The sequence below is a fragment of the Sminthopsis crassicaudata genome, chromosome 3, assembly GCF_048593235.1.
Source record: "Sminthopsis crassicaudata isolate SCR6 chromosome 3, ASM4859323v1, whole genome shotgun sequence".
Taxonomy (NCBI): Eukaryota; Metazoa; Chordata; class Mammalia; order Dasyuromorphia; family Dasyuridae; genus Sminthopsis; species Sminthopsis crassicaudata.
The window spans coordinates 278,478,127-278,501,573 of record NC_133619.1 but is presented as its reverse complement, the minus strand read 5'-3'; the positions used below and the strand labels follow the sequence as shown (position 1 = coordinate 278,501,573).

At 34.2% G+C, this 23,447-nt stretch overlaps 1 protein-coding gene across 1 annotated transcript in view; it reads left to right on the top strand.

Annotated features, from left to right (window-relative positions):
- The first annotated feature begins 2,250 nt into the window (after nucleotides 1–2,250).
- The window catches only part of SYTL5 (synaptotagmin like 5), a 139,438-nt gene continuing 118,241 nt past the window's right edge, over nucleotides 2,251–23,447 (top strand). The window contains exon 1 of the mRNA XM_074300843.1: nucleotides 2,251–2,502. Coding sequence (XP_074156944.1) covers nucleotides 2,384–2,502 — 119 coding nt within the window. The 5' untranslated portion in view covers nucleotides 2,251–2,383. The remainder of the gene's footprint in view (nucleotides 2,503–23,447) is intronic.

Sequence of the window (23,447 nt, the reverse complement as noted above, 5' to 3'; positions counted from 1 at the left end):
TAGTACTTTGCATTTATCAAATACCTAATAAATATTTGTCAAATCAGGGTTACATGAAGTGAATTGACACTATCTTTATTGTGATTTTTTGGTGGTTCATTTAATTTTAATTATCTGTGTTTGCTTGTTTGTTACACTTCCAATTGTTGGATTGTTACAGTGGCAGCAGAACCAATAACAGTAGAAGTATTAGAGGCAGTAGCCTCCAGCAAAGTGGATAGTGTCAGAGACCCTTGCAGATTTTGAGCAATAGAAACAGCAATAGCTCAGGCCTCCCACAGTAAGCTGCAGTACAGGCTGACCCATAGAATATCTTTGTAATTGTTTCTATTCTTTATAAAAAGGGTCCTTCTATTTTGCTGAAAGGATGAGGGAATGAAAGTTGTTATGCTTCAAAGCTGATGCTGAAGGTTACTGGCTTGATCACCCAATTCACTGATAGCTAGGGGCAAGGGGTAAAATGTTGTTTATGCTGTGATGCAGACCAAACATAGCTTGAATTGTTCAATCATTTCAGTTCTGTCTGACTCTTCATGACCTCATTTGGAGTTTTCCTAGCAAAGATACTAGAGTGGTTTGTCTTTTCCTTCTCCAGCTTATTTTTACAGGGGAGAATCCTGTCGCCAGCATGGGTTAAATGACCAGCTCAGGGTCACATAGCTAGGAAGTGTCTGAGTCTGGATTTGATCTCTGGAAGAAGAGTTTTTGTGCTTCCAGGTCTGGCATTCTATCCACTGTGTCACCTAGCAGCCCCCTAAAAACCCATATGTGGGTACTTCAGGGATAGAAGGATATAAGAATTAAAGGAGCAAGCTAATGAACTTGAGACTTCTCAGAACATCACCACTTCCTACCAAACTTCCCCCCACCTTGAACTTCTGTGGGATGTGTTTCTCCCTAGGAATCATTGAACACATTGAGAAGATAGAGGGAAGCTGGTTTCATTTGTCCCTATCCTTAGTAAAATAGAGTAAAATACCACTCAAAAAAGTAAAATCTTAACTATCAGACTCTTGAATTGTCTGTTTCCACTACAGGAACTTCATCATGGAATAAGTTCCATCACCATTCTGTTGCTGGCATTTTCCTGTGGCTAGATCTGGATCCTGTTTGTCTCTCTCTTAACATCTCCCACATTGCCTATTAGCTGTTGATCATTAGCATACATTTAATTAATTAATTTATTTTAAATATACATTGCTTTATGAATCATGCTGGGAGAGAAAAGTCAGAGCAAAAGGGAAAAACCATGGGAGAGGAAAAAAAAGAGAAAAGAAGTGAACATAGCATTGTTGGTTTACATCCAATCTCCATAGCTCTTTTTCTGGATGAAGATGGCATTTCTGTCCAAAAACTATTAGCATTAGCATTAATTTAAGAAGCTGATGTTTTCTTGATCTTACCCTCACCTTCTGAGAGCAAATTCTAATATGTAGTCTGTGGTTATCCATGAACTGGTTATATTATCCTCTTAAAATCATTATTTCTTATTCTAAATAACATCTTTGTTCAGAGATATTGCTACAGATTAGCTATATAAATCTGTCTTTTGGCCTTTTGCTATAAGAATACTTCATGAAAAATCATATTTCCTGTAAATATAATTGTCTTTAAAATTGAGATCTAAAAACGTAATACTATATGTTGTTTCTACCTATATGACTGTTGTCTTTCCACTAAGCGAATTCCAAAATTTACTATCATAAGCTTCTCCCTAGAATTCTAGCCTTTTGGCTTACAAATTTAAAGGTCTTATTCCTGATCCAGACCCATCTCTATTTTAAAAATGAAGCATTTTATGATAATAATATGTTTTTGATTCCTAAACCATGGAGAACAAAAATAAAAAGAAAATTGTAAACCAATTTCCTTATGAATAGTGATGAAAAAATTTTAAACAAAAATTAGGTGTATTTATGTGGTGCCCTAAATAAATGTCTAAGTAATTTCCCTCATTTTCTTTCTCTCCCCCCCCTTTTCAATTTTTTTTTTAGGATTTGGACACAGCCACTCAAATACTTGATCTCTATCTGTATTGAAAGATTTAAGTTGGACTTCAACTGTTGGAACTTAGTTGTAATGTAAGAAGTGTGCAAAGACTTTGCGGATCTCCAATTAAGGAAAAAATGAGTGTCTCAGCTACTAATCCTCATGGAGGCCCTTTTTCTCCTCTTCATCTTTTGAGAAAACATGTAATCACCTTTGGTGCATCTGCACAAACTTCATGAAGAATACACTGCAATGCTAGGTGATTTAGTAGATTCTCTCATCAATGTGATTTAAAAAAAAAAAAAAAAAAAAAAAAAACATCCTTCAAATTATAGAGATCAGTTCATCTTGAGCCTATCCAGTCACTTGCTTCCGGGATTTCTGCAGAAATAACATGTCTAAGAACACAGAGATTATCAATCTATCATTTTTATTGGAACATGAGAAGGAAATGATCCTGGGAGTCTTAAAGAGAGATGAATACTTGAAGAAAGTTGAAGATAAGAGAATAAGGTAATCTTTGATTTTTCTCACTTGACATTTCTCCTCACCTTCCTGCAGTTTTCCATATTTAGCTTTTAGAGGATAATTCAAGTAAATTAAAGGTTATTGTCCTGGGATGATCTCTAATGTTTCTTCTTACTCTAAGAGCCTGTGAGTTTATGGAGTTATTGGCTTTAAATGGAAGTGTATCGTTAATAAAGGAAGATTTGGGAACAATTTTAACATTTTCTTATTTAATCTAATTTAATTTCTGGGAGAGATAACTTTATGAGAGGCAGGTGGTATGGTATAGGCCCATAGGGGATAAAGAGCAGGACTTGAGATCAGTTCTGGATCTGGAATTTACCACCTGTGTGATCTTGGGCAAGTCTTTGTATAATATGTTTGGTTGCTCTTGCCTAAAGAAGATGAATTATTTAACCCAAAGATTCTTAACCTGGGTCCCATGAACATTTAAAAAAATTGATAACTGTATTTCAATATAATTGGCTTCCTTTGTAATCTTGTGTGTTTTTATTTTGTGCATTTAAAACCATTATTCTGAGAAAGGAATGCTATAAGAGGTCCATGGAATGCACACACAAAAAAGCAAAAGTAAAAACCAACAATTCTAAAACCCTTGATTTAATTTTTTTATTTATCTGATAGATTTATTCAAAGTTTTTATTTAATAATTCATCAGAATTCAGTTACCTGGAACCTTATTAATTACAATGTTTGGAAGTCATCTTTCTTTCCTAATTACTGAGAAGGTCCAGCTAGCTGGTGAAATGGATAGAGTGTTAGACCTGAAGTCAAGAAAACTCATCTTTCAGAGTTTAAGTGTGGCCTCAGACACTCGCTGTGATACCCTGGGAAAGTCACTTAATTCTATTTGCCTCTGTTTCTTCATCTGTAAAATGAACTGGAGGATGAAACAGCAAACCATTCCACTATCTCTACCAAGAGAACCCCAAATGGAATTATGAAGAGTCAGATATGAATGAACTAAAGCAATTAACTGAGAATTCACGTGAATGAATTCTGATGACTTGAAGTTTTACCATTGACAAATGCTATCTGGTGATGCAATGAATAGAGTGCTTAGTCCAGAGTCAGGAAAATCTGAATTAAACTTTGGTCTCAGGCATCTGTTAGCAATGTGCCCCTGAGCAAGTCTTAAACTCTCTTTGCCTCAGTATTCTCAACTATAAAATGGGGATAATAATAGTGCCTACCTTGCAGGGTTGTTGTAAAGAAGAAATGGGATATTTATAAAGTGTTATCATAATGCTTGGTGCACAGCAAGCACAGATAAAAGCTATTTCTTTTGTCCTTGATAGTAAGAGTTTGTAGGTTAAGCCCTTAACAAAATTTTGTAGAAGATGAAATTTCTTTTATGTAACTTACTATTTTCTTCTTCAAAGAAACAATAGCCTTCTCCTACCATTTAGTACCTGTCCATGGGCTGCCCTGTTCTGTTTTGTGCCATATGTTTACCTAGTCCTCCTTAAAAAAGAACCTTACAAAGTAATCCACACCAAGGTCAATAGGAACAACAAACATCTTAGAAGGTTATTGTTTCCAAGAATATTTTAATTTTAACAGAATAAAAATCTCATCCTTAAAATGGATTTTTCTTAGTTCCAACAGAGAAGAATTAGGAACTAGAATGTGAAAGTATCCACCTTGTTCAAAAAATCATTGATGAATCCATTTGGGTAACCTTTCATTCATTTCAAGGACAGATGTATTATGTGTTTAGGATCTAAATCCAGGAAACAGGCAGAAACTAGCAATGATCATTATGGACTAAAATGTTTTCTGTATGTTTATTTCCTTATCATACCCAACTGTAAGGATACTAATTGTGTTCAAGCCCAAAATCACAATCAAAAGCTGATATTAATCATCTTTGGAGAGGAAATAATACAAACTTGTCATGAGGTTATTTTCATGTATTTCAGGAATTCATAATATGCTATCAAAAACTTGAATCCTTAGCTATGAACATACATTTAAATTTTCTTGATTAATGCTAATTTCACAGCTAAAAGACCTAGAATTTTATTCCCATTCTTCCAAGACATTCACTCAGCACTGAAGTAACAAAAGCTCATATGATAAGGGTTGTGACTGAGTTTCTCTTTGACTAGAATACAGATGATGGTAAATGTAGTCAATGCATTTGGAGACAACAGAAACAATTTTTTCAGTGTTTTAAATCTAATCATAAAAATGACTGAATTTCATGATATGCTGAAAAATATATTTAACATTTTCTGAAAGAGGTATGTTAACCCATTAATAAATTTTTCAGATAAATGTAAAACCAATTTATAGAGACAGTATTGTATAGGATAGATTTTTCATCTCAGCTTTTTAAAAGCACAGCCAGAGCCTATTGTCTTCCCTTTTTTTTCAGAGTTTTATTTCTTCTGTTGCATTAGTATTCTCTATATGAGGAATGTAACTTATTTATATAATGAAGAGTACATACAATTCCTAGGAGTAAAATGATTTATTTCCCATTTATTTCCAATTTCTTTGTGATAACAGGTGAAAGGAAGTTATATATCCTTTCTTCATATCTGTCCAACTCCACAATCATCTTCACTGAGAAAATCAAAGACATCCACATTAGTTCCTTTATCTTCCCTCTCTCACATCTCAAATAACTTACTTCTCTCTTCTTTGTTGTGAGTAATCTACATTTTATCTCTACTTCCCAACTACACATGCATTCCTCAGCAGCCTTCAATTTGGTTATAATCCATCTAATTCTGCTGAAATATATTTTTAAAAATGACTACTGAATCATGTTACATCCTAATTGTCATAGTCATTACTATTCTTGTGAAGAAATGGAAGGAAATGGATTAGAGTATAATACAACTAGATAATTTCAGAACTAATTAGATGGCTGATCTCAGAGTTAATGATTTAATGTCAATGTGGAAAGAAATCCTTAGTTGACTAACTCACGGATCTGTATTTGGCACAGTGCTATTTAATATTTTTACCTCTGACTTGGGAAAAAATAGATATTAATCAACATCATAGAGCTGAGAGGGATAGGTAAAATACTGCCCAAGAGAGTCAGGATCCCAAAGAAACTTGATAGACTAGAGTCTACCAATAGGCTAAATTTAATAAGATTAAATATGACCTATTTATAATTATATTTATATTATTACATTTATACTAGTATTATGATATGGTAATCAAAGAAGCCAATATAATGTTTTCTAAATTTTTTTTTATAATTTTCCCCCTCTCTCCATCTCTTTTCTCATTCATTGAGAAAGTAAGAAATGTGATAGTCATTATACATAGTGTTGTTGAGTCATTTCAGTCATGTGTAACTCTTTATAATCCTATTTTAAGGTGTTCTTGGCAACAATACTGGAATGATTTTCCATTTTCTTCTCTAGCTTATTTTACATATGAATAACTTGGGCAAACAGGATTAAGCTACTTGACACAGTAATTACCTGAGACTGGATTTGAACTCATGAAGATGAATCTTTCAGTTTACAAGTCCAGCAAGTTCCACTGAACCACCTTGCTGCTCCTCACCATACATATGAAGCTATGCAAAACATTTTCACATTAGCCACATTGCAAAAAATAAAATAAAATAAAGTACTATAATCTTGAATTGCATAAAGAGAAGCATAGCTTCCAGGAATAGGGAAGTAATAATCCCAAATTACTCTACCATCATTAAATTTCATCTGGAACATGTTGTTCATGGTTTAAGAGGAATTGATGAGCTAAATAATGTTCAGGGGTGAATAATCAGCATCTCACATGAGGAGTAATTGAAGTATCTGGGCCCGTTTAGGCTGGAAAAGAAAAGACTCAGGGGGACATGTGATAGATGTCTAACTATTAAAGGACTGTCACATGGAGAAGGACTCAGAATTATTCTATTTAGTCCCAGATGGCAGAACCAGGAGCCAATCATAAAAGTTATCAAAAAAAAAAAAGCAAATTTAATATGAAGTCAGAAATACTCCTTAATAATTTGAGTTGACCAGTAGTGGAATTGGCTGCTTTGAAAGATTATGGATTCTTTTTTTTCTGGAAGCCCTTAAGCAAAGGTAGACAGCTACTAGTTAAGTATATTAATAGGGATTCCTTTCACATATCAGTTGGACTAGCTGGACCCTGAAGTTATTCCAAATCTCAAATTCAGTGATTATGTGTTCTAGAATCTTCTCAGTTCTAATTCTTGATTTTTAAGAATATTTGACACTGTGTGTGATCTTGTCTTGACATTCTTTTCTCCTATGAGGATTTTTTTCTGATTTTCCTTCTATCTCAATGAAAAATCTTCTTTATTTTCATCCTGCATTCTTATTCCTCCTCTCATGTACTAAGTATGGGCATTCCCCCAATGCCCTGTTCAGAATCATAGAATTTCAGAATTAGAAGGAACCTTATGCCATATAATCAAACTATCCCTAAACAATAATCTTTTAAAAAAAAAAACCCAAACATACTTAGTATATAGTTATCTAACCTTTTTTGAAGACAGTTGGTAGAGGAAGTTGCCTGCTTTCATAGGCAGCCCTTGCCACTTTTGGATAACTATTTAGAAGTCTTTATATATAACCTAATTTGCCTCTCTGCAGCTTCTATTTCAAATTTGCCCTTTGGGCCAAATAGAAAAATCTAACCCCTCTAATGCCTAACAATCTTTCACATGCTAGAAGATAGTTATCATGCCTTTCTCAAGCATCTTCTTTCACTTAAACACATTACCATTTCCTTCAACTAATTTTCATATGACAGAAATTCAAGGTTCTCCAACATAACGGTTTCTCTCTTCTAAATGTTTTCTTGTTTATAAATATTCTTTCTAAACTGATGCCCAGACACATGATTTGACCAGTGTAATTTACAGAAAACCTATCACTTCTGCTTTCCTGGATCCTATGCTTCTTCAATTAAGGCCATGGTTGCATTATTATACCACACTGGTATCTGTAGTACACTAGAGACTATTATTGAATTTAAGGTCTGCTAAACCCCTCAGATCTTTTTTATACAAACTATTAACTGTCTTATATTAGGGAAGTTAAATTTCTGAACCCAACTGTATATCTTTATATTTGTCCCTATCAATTTTCAACTATAGTTAGTGTTTTGTTCTAACCGTTTTAGATCCTTACTGTCATTAAATGTGTTAGCAATTCCTAGAATTCTTCATGCACATCATGAGTTGGAGATCTACTATGCAATGACCCTCAGCCTAGCATTTGCCCAGGCTTCTACTCTTTGATTCCCTTAGTTCTGAAGTTTATTGCCTAGTGCAATGGAAATGTAAAATCAGACATATACTCATCAATATATGCAATCACTCATCATTAATCAACAGTGTACAATTAAAAACATTGTATGATGTTATTTTTAAAATAATATAATCATCTGCCTCAAAGGACAAACTGTATGCCTGATTCCTAAAAGTTCCAATAGTTATGTCTTGAACCAACAAAGTTCCTCCTTTGCCCAGTAAAAGACTATGTTTCTCCCTCCCAAGTGCCATTTTAATGAATCTCCATTAATTGAACATTAATAAGAGCAGATGCACTGCTCTCAAGGGAACATGAGATGCTCAAATCCCAATGTTGCAGAAATATCAGAGAAATCAACTAGAAGCAGTTTGGGGTCTCTTGTGTGTTCTTTATGGTTCTGGCAAAGGCATTTGCAAGTTACTTCTAATGTCTGATTGATGAATATTTACCTAAATTTATAAGGAAAGGAAACAATCAAACATAACTTCATTTTCCTAATGCCATTAGCAACTATTTATCAATTGTTTACCAAATTTGGGGGATACATAGTATACAGAAAGTACAATATTGTACTTCAGCAGTTGTCTTTTTCCAGACTCATCAATTCAGCATTTGATACACTTTGACAAGAAAAAAAATGCTTCAGTCCATGAGGCTTCCCAGGCATTGGTTGTTCTTGGTTGTTGTCTTGGTTGAGCAGTAGGGATGTAAGGTTGACCAGGAGTACTATCCAGCCCTCACAGGTGCTGCTATTGCCATTGGCAACTCCTCCCCATCAAAGGCAACCATATGAAGGCTGTCCGATTGGAACCCATAATGTTGAGGTTGTGCATACTGGCTAGCAGGTCACAGGATGGTTCCTGCAGGACAATGTAGCTACAGCATATAGTCTCCTGGCTCCCAAAGCAGTAGAACTAGAAGGCACAAAACAAGGCATGCTCAGCAAGAGGAGAAGCAGCAAGAGTAGAAGCAGTGGCGATGCTGGGAGTAGCAGCAGAGGGAGCTCAGGTGGAGGAGTAGAAAACACAGACTCTTGGCAGCCAGAGTCTGGGGCAGCAGAGTGCCAGGACCATAGCTTCCACATCTACATCTAGCTCAACCCCCAACCCAAGAAAACTTAAATGGTAAGAGTATAAAGGTCATGATTCCTCTCGGAAAGTGAGTTGGGTCAAAAAGGGAAGAGCTGGGCTGGACTGGCTTGTTTCTCTGAAGCTGGAAGTCCTACTTGTCCCTTTGGGGAATTAGATGGAAGGGATGGTTAGGCTGCGGATTGAAGATATAGGGAAAAATTGGTTTCATACTCATCATTTTTCACAGTCACAGTGCCTTCTGGAACAGATTAATGAGAAGTACCAAAGTACCACTGTACTTGTTTCTCAGAATGTGGGGATATACTTTATGATACCATTCAGGCACTTATTTTATTTTATTTTTTTGCTGAGGCATTTGGGGTTAAGTGACTTGCCCAGTCACACATCTAGGAAGTATGTTGTGTCTGAGTCAGGCACATATTTTATTATTACACGATAACTACTTAATCACAAAATAGAAATTTAAAGCAAAATGAGTTGTTTATGCTGTTGATATATTTATTCCCTCTATTCATCCCCTTCCCCTTCACTCCAAAGCAAAGCTAGTCCTTGTTGTTCTAGGATCACTGTACTTTTGAAACTCTGAAAACAATGGTTCACATCAGCCTCATCATAGTAAGATGCAGCACAATAGAGTGGATGGTTTGAATTTAGAATTAGGAATTTAAGTTTTTAATCCCCACTTCCTTAACTTCTCTAAAAGTATTTCTCCTCTGCAAAATTGACATAATGATACACTAGCCTGGAAGTGTTATTGGGAAGCAAAGTGCTTTTTTCAAACTAAAGCATGCAAAATCTGAAATGTTATTATTGGTATACCTCAGTTTGCAATGAGTGGTAAATATTTCCATTATCAAAATGATATTATCCTCTTCTAGAACCTGCCAGCTCCAAGCTGCCTCTCCTTTTCAGATAAAGAAACTGAATACTAGAGAATTGAATTCTAGATAACAATGACTTGTACATGATGATAAACATTAGATTCAGGATTCAAGACTAGATCTTTTGGCTGCAGATTCAGTGATATCCTAGTGCCTTTATTGGTGCAACTATATGCCGTAGGAAAGGGAGTCCTTGGCTATATTGACCATGGTAATGCTGGGTCTGGTAGCACTAGCTCAGGGCAGGTAGGAACTTCTTTACCACATGACTTTTTACTGTCATAGCTATGCAAGATCCCTGCCATTTTCTTTTCTTCCTCCCCTCTCCTTCCTGTTTTTTTTATGTGTATCAAGAAGAAAGATATTTGTGTTCTTGGCTCCAGCCATGCCAGTTGCCCACTGCCTAAAATAAGAATAAGGAGGAGCAAGAATAAGAGGAGGAAGAATGAGAGGATTAAGAAAAGTAGGAGGAAGAGGAGAGCAAGAGAAAAAAAGAGAAAGAAGAACAGAGGCAAGAGGAGGAAGAGAATGAGAAAAGAAAAAAATAATAATTGTGTAATAAAACTTTTGCTGGTAATCATCTACTTGTTCATGGAAAGGCAATATTCCATTTTTACCCCTGCAAGGGATTGCAGGTACAATAAAAAAGACCAGAATTTTATATATTATTTTAAGGTTTGCAAAGTGCTTAAAATATTATCTCACCCTCACAACAACTCTCTGACATAGATAGATGATAGTGTTAGCCCCATTTTATAGATGGGGAAATTGAGGCTAGGAAAGGTTAAGTAGCTCAGCCAGGGTCACATAGAGCTAATAAGTGTCTAAGTTTGAATTTGAACTCAGACCTTTTTGATTCCAGGTCCAATCCTCTACCCAGTTACCTTGATTGTTGTGATTTTTAAGCTGTGGAATAGTATTTATATAGCAGAGAGAGCTTTTGAATAACTCCAACAGAAATTTGTCTGCTTCAAAAAGGAATCCACATTGGATTTTTGAAAATGATCAGTTGGAAAGATTCTGCAAAGTCTGTGATAAGTGTGGAGAATGGTTCATTCAGGCAACAGTGCAAGAACAGACACTTTGAATCTAGACTAACAACAACGATTGATGCAGCCACAGTCTCCCTTTCCTGCTGCTCCACTCATTAAAAGAAATCCTGCAGAAAGAGCTGTGCCTGAAGTACTTCCCTCTAAAGATCTTGAAAGTGGGGAATGTACTATAGATCTCCCTTTGACCTTTGTTTTATCTCTGCCTATAAAGGCAGACCATTTTTTCCTGTTTCAATGTCTTTTTAAGTGTTATAATTTATCATCTCCGTGTGTGTCTTGACAGCACTTTTCTGTACATAAAATCCATAATATTCAATCACTACTCTCCAAGCCATCTCCATAGCTGCTACAATCATCTTAATGATCTTGAGAAAACTTCCTCACTTGGAAGCCCCATTGTTCCATTTGAAGATTCTTTCTCACCTGACCACTTTTTTGGAAAGCCTTAGATAAGATGCTTTTTTCTTTACTTTTACGTCATCTCTAATGATCCTTTCTCTGAATAATGCCCCCATACTCTTTCCTTGCTCTACCCTCTCTCCTATTCTGAAACCATAAACCATCATCAAATCAACTTTTCTAATGTTAATAAATAAGATGTCAGTCTACTGTTCAATGATCTCATCCATCATTGCTATAAATCTTTGAATCAAAAGTGCCCCTCCTTAGCCACCTTTTCTCCTTGAATGTTATATTTACTTGCATGTCATGACATCACCTCCCAGATGTCATGGTATCTTTTAGAACAAAGAACAAACAACAAAAACAACAAACATTCCCCACTTGAATATAAGTGACTTGAGGACAAGAATAATTTTTGCTTTTGTCTTTGTATCCCTAGCATTAACAGAAGGCTTGAAATATATAATGCTTGATAATTACCTTTTTTATTCATTCATTTATTGATGAATGAATGAAATATATTGCCTATCTGCATACTTAGCTAGTGCCAGCCAATGGGAATGAACAGAAGTAAATTACTAGCTAGAAATAAATAGTACTGTTTTCCTTGCCTGCTCTAATCTCCTATTATAGAATCATGAATCATAATCAAGTAAATTCTCCAATTATTATGGATGAAGTGTTAAGTTTACTGCTCTAAGATCCTATTTACCATCCCTGTAACTTTCTAATTCTGAGCCTCTCCCTGGCTACTTCTTCCTTTTGTGTATTGTTTTTGCCCATTAGATTGTAAGCTCCTTGAAGGCAAAAATGATATGTATTTTTTTGCCTGTATATCTCTAGCATTTAGCAAAATTATTTTTAAGTGCTTTTTTACTCATTCATTTGGAAATGGATAAAGGATGTGTAATGCATATTTACATACTTAGCCAGTACTAACCAAAGGGAGTAAATGTAGAAAATAAGTAGATAGAAATATACAGAACTTAAAAAAAATAGGTCAGGGAACTAAACTCTGTCCTCAATTAGTCTTTGATTATAGTTTCAAAAATTATATATGTATATAATTTTTCATGACTAATTTGCATTTTTATACTCCCCATATAGGAAAGAAAATGGCTAATGTAGAAATATAAATATGAAGTCATATGTATAATAGGTATATTTCTTGCCTTCTGAATGAGTGGTGTAGGGTAAGGGTGCAGAGAGGAAAATTTTTCAATTAAAAATAAACATTAAATTAAAAATAGTACAGAACTTGGTCTATATAGAAGTAAAATCATTTTACTCTGATTCTGGAAAATTGTTCTAACAGAGCTCTAAGAGCTCATTGTTCTAACCAGGTAGATCTCATTAGACTATAGGAGGCCCAGGCTGTGATATGAAAAGAAAAGAGCAGAGTGGACCAAACACCAAAAGGAAGGTTGAATTCTTGGGCCACCCCATGGAAGAAGAAATGTATGATCTAGGAAGAATTAGTTCTTCCTCTTTTTTCCCCTTTGGGGAAGAGAGTTAAAAAGAGTGCAAAGCCAGATTTATTTTGTAACAACATTTAGTGATTGCATATTTAAATAGGGCTTTATGATTTACAAGGAACTTCACTTTCCTTATTTTATGACACCCTCACAAAAATACTGTCATTATGCCATTTTATACAAGTGAAAATGGAAATCCAAGAAAGTTAAATACTTTGCCCAAAATGACCAGTAAAAAGCAGAACTGTGATCCAAGTCCACCATTATCCAAATAAGAGAACTAGACAAGTGGTGAGCTGAAGGGTAAGATACCATTGAATATAGCCAATGCAACTCTATAATCTATGTACACATGGGAAGACATCCTAATAATACCATATCATACACTTACCTAGTTGCATGTATGTGTGACTCTTATTACCATATAAACCCTTTGAGGACAGGTACTATTTCCCTTTTGTCTTTGCTTCTCCTGTCTCCAATATCTGGTGGGTAGTATATGCTTAATAAATGTTTGTTGACTAATTGATAGACAAACTTGAGAGTATTCAGATGGGAGCAATTAGGATAGTAAGGGTCTCTAGTTTACATTCTAAATGAGGATGAGTTGGGGGAACTGAGCTTTTTCAGGGATAAATATGCTTTGATGAAAAATCTTGTTCTAGTAACATATTTAACTACCATAAAATGGTTATTCAATTAAGACAGAATAAGATATAGCAGAATAATAAGATATAAAATAAAAATAAGAAAAATCTATAACTAATAAGATATAAAAGATATAGAATAAGACATAAAATAAGAATAAGATATAGTTTCTTAATGACTAATAAGGTTCAACAGGTTTTTGAGGTCAGACTCATTTTGCTGTCAGAGATAATGTGATTGATTTAGTAAAACAAATTATCTGATAGTTCAAACATTTGTTCTTTAGTACAAGAAGGTTATGATTTAGGGGACACCTATTGAATTTTATAAATATTTTGTAGCTTCATCATCCTACCTGGCACAAACTATCTTACCTCTTCCTTTTTCTCAGCCAATATTTTCTGTAGTAACTTCCTAGTCCTGTATTTATAGTACAGTATCTTCATGGTTCACAACATAGATTTAGAATGTTTTGATTCTTGTTGTTGTTTTTTGCTGGGCATCTTAGCAGAGACAAAGTGAAGAAATGAGAATGTTGTTGAACTAGGAACAGTTAGCTATGACTACTGAATGTGAATTTCAGGAATCTGAGTTTGAATCCTAAATTGCAATTAGCCAAGTCCCTTAAACTCTTTTGACCTAAGTTTCCTCACTTGTAACATGGGGGAGGGGTTGATCTAGATATGATATAAATAGTAGGAGAACCAGAAGAACTTTGACAATTCTTTTTCTATAGTTCAAAGATGTGTTCTTGAAAATGACTGAGAGTAAGAATGGCACAGATATGATCAGGGATATGACAGTAAATGTTAACAACTATCTCTATAGAGGAAAGACTTAATTGTAGGTAAGACATACTTTTTAATATAATCTGTTACTTTCTTAAATCTAAACAACCACTAAAATAACGAACCAAGTTCTGATTTGTAGAATTTGTTAATTTCCAATATACAAATGCTTACACTGAATATTTAACAATCAGCTTTCTTAAACTTAAACTTTGAACTGTCTCTAAGTTGCTCCTAGACATGTTATATACTTTGGATGATATCATAAGTTATATGTAACAAAATTAAGGGGATTTTAGTGTTCAGGTATTTTATTCTCTGCTTTGATTATAGGAAGTAATTTTAATTTTTGTGGCAGTTCTTGGTAAGATTAACTGATGTTTTAAGGACTTGAAATGTTTTAAATGATTAAGGAGAGATAGTGATACTATGTGGTTTGTACTTCTTTCCATCAAAATGCCACTAAAATAATAGCTGCTTATTTATCCCATTTCCCTAACGAGTATCAGAAAACTTGGGATAAGCCTTTGGAAGGAACAAAATAGGTACAGCTTTTTGTCCGGGGAGTTCCTGCAATGCCAATAAGTTGTATAAAGCAATCCATGACTTACTTGTCTATATAGTTGCCTACATCATCACAGGTGTTGCTTATTTACCAAACACTATTTCTGGCACGTTATCAAATACTTCTAAGAATTCATAAACATACTTTGTTTACCTCACAGCCACCTCACAGAAATGTTCTACTTGCTAAAGATTCTTTAAGAAACTTATAACTGATAAAATGGGCTTCCTATTTTATGATTTATGCTAATTCAAAAGTTGTATTTAAAGTGGTACACATAATTTCAGTTAGTATTTAAATATTCAGACTCTCTAGGATCCTGTAAAATACATAATTATGATGATGATAAAACAATAGTAATAATAAGTATACTTTCAGATTGTCAAAAAGTTTTACAAATATTATATTAGTTTGTCATCATAATAATCCTGGGAGGTGGGTGTTACTATTATTCCCATTTTAAAGATGAGGAAACTGAAGCAGACAGTGGTTAAGTGTGTTGCCTATAGACAAAGAACTAACAAGTATCTGAAACACTATGTGAATTTACGTCTTCCTGACTCCAAGTCTAATACTTTATCTTCTGTGCCTTGCATGCATAAATATGTATACAAATATATCTATATGATATATATATATGTACTATATGGCTATGCATTTATATACACATATTAATTTATATAATATATTATGTTATATATATGTGTGTGTATATATATATCATATGTGTTATGTCATATAGTATCAATAGCATCATATATATACATATATATATGACTTGATTTCTCTAACCTCACATTGTCTCTGAATACCTCACAGATATATGTGACTTAGTTCCCCTTAAAACATATTTTTATTTCCTAGCATTTGTGTTTGTGTGTATGTGTGTGTGGAGAAACTTGAAGTGGAATCTTCCTGTTCCAACTCCTAGTTAATTCTTTTGCTTGGAGCATTCACAGTGTCTGAAAAGCTGCCCTTATCTGGTGCAGTTTTTCTCCCTGGCCCATTGAAACCATCTCTATTTTAGCCTTTTCATAGACATTAATTTTACTGCCCACAGGTTGCCTCTCACTGTTCTTGATATTTAAAAAAAGAAAGAAAAAATACATTTTGAAAGCTTTAGGTTACTATGACCACATTCTTTTTTGCTAGGTGATGTATAAGTACAAGACAGCTACAGGATCAAATTGAAAATCTTAGATGGATCAATTTGCAAGGGATAAACTAGACCCATTACTTTGATGGCTTAAATTATTAGAGTTAACAGCTAAGAGGTCACTCAATAGCAGTGAACCTCTGCCTTTTATTTTGCTTTCATAGGAATTATGCTTCTTCCTCTAAAGTTGATATGTAGTGATAGTTTATGTTTTAATTAAAAGGGTTTTGATAATTTGTGGGGTTTTTTATGGTTTTTGACCTCATCTCTTGACATAAAGAGTTCAATCTTTAGTATTTTATTCAAGGTCTTCTACTATCTGACCCCTACCTACTTCTCCAACTTCATCTGCTATTTTCTCCTTCAAAAAATTGGATTACTCAATGCCTCTTTAAATATAGTTTGCTCTTGCTGAAATATGTGCTTTTATTCATACTTTCATATCTGGCCAATAATTCCTTCCATCTGGCCCCTGTAACATCTTCACCATCTATTCAGTTCTTCAAGAATAGCAATAATTGACTATATCAGTAATCTTTAGTCTTTCTTTTTTGGTTATATATACATTTCAGTAAAATATTTTTGACAAGGATCCCCTCTATATGTTTTGTTGTTTTTCTGGCATTTTTCAGTCATGTCTGACTCTTCATAAACCCCAACTGGGGTTTTCTTGGCAGAGACACTAAAGTGGTTTGCCATTTCCTTTTCCACTTCATTTTACAATGAGGAAACTGAGACCAAAAGGATTAAGTGATTTGCCCACAATCACACACATAGTTTTTGTCTGGGCCAATTTGAACTCAGGAAGATGAAACTTTCTAAATTATCACTCTATCCACTGTGCCACTCAGATGTACTAATACATGTGTCTTTATTTATAATTTAGGGATAAATAGGTGGTACAGAGGATAGAATTCTGGATCTGGAATCAGGAACATCTGAGTTCAAACGTGGTATCAGACAGTTACAAGCTCTGTGATCTTGTGAGCCAGAGAAGGAAATGGCAGACCTCCACTATCTCTGCCAAGAAAACCCCAAATGGGGTCACAAAGAGTCAGTTATCACTGAAAAATATCTGAACAACAATGAAAATAAAAGTTATTAATTATATTAATGTGCTGCTATACTAATATTATGTATATATATATATATTATAAACCATATAAAAAACAAATTAAAAAGTATGAGACATAAAGTAAATATTTTAAAATAATTATTTCATTTAACAAATTCACAAACATTTTTCTCACTAAAATATCAATAATAACTACAAAGAAAGAGCAATATGATTGTATATGCTTCAATTGTGGCTTAACAATCTGTGATGCAGTAATTTGAATGTCAATTTCTTGGTTCACTTTGCTTATTTGGTTGGATTCAATGCCATGTTTGAAAAAGATTCTTCATAGAGATACATAAACTAATAATGATGTTCCATTTTCAATCTCATTCTCTCATTCATGCAAAGATTTAGCTGAATTTCAGCAAGCAAATCTCTATCTTATCAGATATTAATCAATTATTCTTAGAGAATAGTCAAAGGTATTGCATATATATGTATATATATATGCAAGGCAATTGGGGTTAAGTGCCTTGCTCAGGGTTACATAGCTAGTAAGTGTTAAGTGTTAACATCAGCTCCTGACTTCAGGACCTGTGCTCCATCCACTACACCATCTAGCTGTCTATATAAATATATATATAGACATATATATATATATATATATATATATATATGTCTATATATATATTCAGCATTTTCTACAATTCATTTTTTTAGAAAAGATTCTTGAACAGGTTAGAAAAATTTCATTTCTAAATTTTGTTGTTTTTTTAAACATATTCATATTTGAGTTTTTCATATGTGATACATATCACTTTTTGCAACAAAAGCCCAAATTGAAAATACCTTCCTTTTTATGATGTTTTTATACTATCATTTAATAATAAGTATTCTTATTTTATAATAATAAATATTCTTATTTAAGGTTTTAAATTATTATAGATAATGATTATAAATTCAAATTTCAAAAATTCCTTGATAATTTTGAACTTCAGGGTGAATATTTTGTCTGTTTTGATTAGGTCATTGAATTTTGCCTCATAATTATTCTGACAATAAGTTCACACTAGCTGAAGCAGAAGTCAGCTCTGGGGCATGGGTTATCCTAGGACTTTTCAGTCCTCTGCTGGGTTATATAGAACATTAGCTTTTAGTGTCTGATATCTTCCAATTGCCCACATGGATGCTTACAGGAATTTACTTTTAGCCAAGCACAAGGGCTTGCATTTTGTGATGACAGAACCTACTCACTGGTTACTAAATCTGAAGGACTAATGATTCAGAGGTATAAAATGGAAAAGAATTAAATATTCACTAATTGGCTGCTGAATTGGAACTCTGGATATCCAAAAGGGAAAGGAGCTCTTATCTTTCTCTTCCTTTTCTCCTCAAAGTGTGAAGGCTACTTAAGATCATTCCTATGAATTAAGTGGGGAAAGTGATAACTATATTATGTTCCACTCAGCTTCTAAGTGGCCATGGATACATGACCACCTTTGTCTTTTTTTTTTTCTTTCTTTCCCGATCTTAGGCTAACAAATGTGCCATGGTTAATACATTTATGGATGATGCTAACTCTGGTTTTTGACATGCCTAACGGAATTAGCAGTCTTTCCAGTGTGGCAACATCAGTGCCGCTGGCTTGGGTTAAGATAGCATCAGGAGAGAACAAGGGAAGTATCTACATTTTAAATTTTGGACAAATAGGAGACAATACACATGCTTAGTTGGTAGTATAGAGGTACTTTGAATACAGTCACACATGTAGAAAGATAGTTACCTAAAGTAGCAAGCAATTTCAAGGAATGTGAGCATTTTATTATTGCTTCAGTCATATCCTACTCTGTGTGACCCTCTTGGGGGTTTTCTTGGCAAGGACTCTGAGAATGGTTTATCATTTCATTTTTCAGCTCATTTTATTTTACTTTGATTTTTAATAATATTTTATTTTCTAAGAACATGCAAAGATAGTTTTCAGCATTTACCTTTGTAAAACCTTGTGTTCCAAATTTTTCTTTCTTTCCCCTACTTCCCCTTTCCAAGACAGCAAGCAATCCCTTATAGGTTAAACATGTGAAATTCTTCTAAATATATTTCCATGTCATCATACTGAACAAGAAAAATAAGAACAAAAGGAGAAAAAACATGAGAAAGAAAAAAAAAACAATAAGCAAACAACAAAAGTGAAAATCCAATGATTTGGTCTAATTCAGTATTCATATATCTCTCTCTGGATGTGGATAGTACTTTCCATCCTAGGTTTATTGGAATTGCCTTGAATCATCTCATTGTTGAAAATAGCCAAGTCCATCACAGTTGATTATACATAATCTTCTTGTTATTACGTGTTGTGTTCTCTTGGTTCGGCTCACTTCACTAAGCATCAGTTCATGTAAATCCAGGCTTTCCTGAAATCAGCCTGCTCGTTATTTCTTATAGAACAAAATATTCCATTACATTCTTATATCAAAACTTATTCAGTCTTTCCTCAACTGATATTTGACAAAAACTCTTGGCAAAACTGGATATAGTCTGCCAGAAACTATGTTTGGACCACATCCCACATTCTATATCAACTAAAATAATTCTTTTAATTATATTTCCTTTTTCTTCCTAGCCACCTATGCTTGCAATCTTGGTATCAGTCCTCATTATCAACTCTTCACTCTTTCCACCACTACACTACCCTCACCCAGGGTAGTTATGACAGGTATACCATCAATGGTGGGTTTTATAATGTGTGCTCAAGAGAAATGACCAAGGAATTCTTTCTCTTGTCTCCCCCTTTTTCATTTTGGGTTAATCAGTCACATAGGATGAAGAATCATGGATGTTTTGTTATGTGGATCAGGATCTTTCTTTCAAAATTCACCTATTATTCAAATTTCTACATTACTTTTGAGGCAAGCAATAAACAGGTTCTTACATTCTTGGTATTATGGAAAACTCCACACTCTCCCTATATATATATATATATATATATATATATATATATATATATATATATATATATATATATATATATAAATTTATTAAAAGTTTTATAATGTGCCTAATTATTAATATAATAATATATGTATATAATTTATAAATAAATTAATGTGCATATATTAAGGATGTGTAGTAAGACTATTACATTTTTAACTGATACAAATGCATTACCAAAAATGTTTGTAGACCACTGGTTTAGGGATTTTATTATCTAGAAAAGATTAATGTATCTATAGACTTCTGGATTCTACTGCAAATTCCTTCTTCTAGACCATTTTCAAAAAAAAATATTAAGTAAGGGACCATATTCTTAATATTTCCCTATTTAGAAAAGTATTCATATATCCTTGTCCTTTGTGTCTACCTCTAAGTCAATTCCTGATTTAAAAAAAATAAAAAACAAAAATCTTCCTTCCCTTCCTATAGAAAGCATAATTTTTCAATATCTTTTCAATATTCTTTCAATATCTAAAAAGAAAGTCTTTGGTTTATTTTTGAAGAAATCTTTGGTGAGGTTTGTTGAAATGTATTTACACTGACATGTAGCACTTTCTGTGGTAATGACTTCTGTCATTATTTATTATAAGATTTATAGTAAGAGGGTAGTCAAGTAAATGTCATACTCAAACAATCAAGGCCAAGAGAATAAGTATCATGTTCCATTTTTTAAAATTCGGCTAAGATCAAGCAGCATGGCTGTACACTGCTAGGCATACCAATACCAGTCATTGAGGAGATTTCTTTGATAACATATATGGGGACACTTTTGAACTTAAGAGGACAATTTACAAATAATAATAGGTTTTTCAAATGATGGTTATAATAGCAAATCCAGACATTGTACTGAAATAAAGTCAAACAAAAATCCTACCCAACCATCAATTCCTCTCTCCATTAGGAAAATCAACAACATTAATAGCATCATCATTGGATAGGAATGATAGATAGATGTACTCATCAGAACATAACCTTAGGACACAAAGCCCTAGCTAATGATCTTAGATCCTAACATCATCACACAAATCATCTTTATAGCTTTTGGGGGTTTTTTGTCTTCTTACTTTGGATTCTATAATACATTCATCATTTACCATGAACTCTGATTCTGCTGTATTACATGGAAACTTTTGGTTTAATCTAGGATTCATTTATTGAGAATACAGATTTAATATGAAAAGGCTAATGTGAACTCCAAAGCATCAGTGGCAATTCAAGAACTAATGAAACCTTAATTTCATCTCAGCATGAGTAGAAAAGTGAACGAGCCAGTATCATTTACTTCTTTATCATTATCTTCCTTGATTCTTCCATGACAATCCAACATCAAATTGTGATTGTTTAAAGACACCGGTGCTACCTCTGAGACTATTTCTTTTTACTTTCCTTCCCTAAACATTTAATTTCCTTGTTCTCAATTTCTTGCTAGAGCAATCCCTTTTTTCTTTAGAGTCCCAATGAAAGTAGTTTCTAGTGTAAAAACAGTCTTCTGGAAAGAAAAGCCATCAGAAGAGAGATGAAAATTTATTTTAAAAATTTTAGAGCCATATTTGGGGGTAGCATGTACATAGAATACAAAATGGAAACACCAAGAGGGCAGTACTGCTTTTATTCTTTGCCTTTATATCCCTGGCATTTAGCAGAGTGCCTGGCACAAGGCATTTAATAAATGCTTGTTTTATTCATTTGAATTAATGGCAGCTTGGTAACATAGTGGATAGAGTATCAGACTTGAAATATGAAAAGATTGATCTTGCTGAGTTCAAATCTGGCCTACAACAATCATTAACTTTTTCTTATTTGTATCTTTATGTTATAGCATAGTATAATTCCTGTTGTATGATAGGTATTCAATAAATGTTTTTTATAATGTGTAACACGAAAATTAAACAGTTCTTCCCTTGTAGAACTTATAATTCCATGGGAACATCATATATATTTTATGTGTGTGTGTGTGTGTGTGTGTGTGTGTGTGTGTGTGTGTGTGCAGAGAGAATTTTATTGGAGGTGTAGGGAGATGACAAGTGGTGAAAACAGGAAATGCTTAATTTTAAAAGCAGTTTGAAGGAACCAGTGGTACCTTGGTTATCATCATTAACTGGTTCCAGAAAGCACAAAGAATGGTGAAAATCGACGAGGACCAAACAATTTTTTTTTCTATAAGGAGCACATCTCCAGACTGAAGACTAATCATCCCTCCTCATTTAATTCCCCAAAGGGGCAAGTGGAGCTTCCAGCTGCTAAGAAACAAGCCAGCCCAGCTCAGCCCAGCAGGGCTCTTCCCTTCTTGACACAATTCACTTTCTGAAAGGAATCATGTCCTTTATAATATCTCTCCCCATCCCACTCAGTCCAAGCTTCCTTGAGGGAGGGAGGAGGAGTACTGAATGTGGAAATGAAAGTTGTGGTCCTATACTCTCACAGTCCAGAGACCTGGCATCGAACCAAGGTTTGGGATTTGCAGCAGTCCTTGGTTCCTGACCATTGCTACTGCTGCAGCCTCCCCCTGAACTTCAAGTGTTGAAGCATATCAACAAGTATAGTGTTCTGTTTCTCTAAATTGTAATCATTCTCTGGGTGCAGATCTCTTTGGGAGCTTCTCTGCAGGCAGCCTTGGCTTCAGTTCAGTTCAATCATCCCAAAATACAGCCAGGGGTTTCTAAATCTTATCTCCAGATCCTTTATTTTCTCCTTTAAGCCTTGTCTCCTTCACTTGGGCTCGGCTAGCTTTCTTAGAGGCCTCTCTCTCTCTCTGTCTTTGGTTGCTGAGAGCTTTTGTCCAAGTGTCTCCAGCTAGCAAGAACGTAGAAGTGGGAATGAAATCTTGACTCTTCCTCCCTGAATGCTGGCTCCTTCTATCCTCCCAGAGAATGGATTTGTGGGTACTCCCTGGGCTTGTGGGAGCTCCTTAAAAATATGCTCTCTTAAAGATGTGAAAGGTGTGAACTCTGAAGTAGAGAATTGTTAAGTACCATTCTAAATTAGATAATTATATCCATTCCAGTGACTTAGCACCTTGTAAGAATCCTAACATCTCCCCCTTTCTTTTGATTTATGACATAGGGTGGTCATGACCTTGAAACAGATATACATAAATCCATCAATATGGGAGGTATTACACATAATTACATAAATTACATAAACACATAGTAACATAACACAGTCTAGAAGTAATGTAACAAATAACAAGAATCAACATGAGGAATTCATACATGTCCATAAGTCCTAGAAATAATCCAAAAAGAATCTATTGTCCTTTAGTTCATGTTCCAGGAGTCCAATAATTCCTGCAAGTCTTGAAGTCCTGCAATAGTCTCATCAATAATTTTTCATCTCAAGGAATCCAATGATACCTGCTAGTTTTCAAGTCCTTTAACAGTCTTATCTTGTGTTAGGGAATCCAATGATTCCTACAGATTATGTTCTTAGGTCTTCTCCTTTGTTTCCAGATTTTTTTCTTTTTCTATCTCTCTCTGATGGACAAGGGGAATATGACTCATTGGCACCCATCTGATTCCTTCTCCATCTGAAGAAATACAAGCAAACCCTCTCCCCCAAGCAGT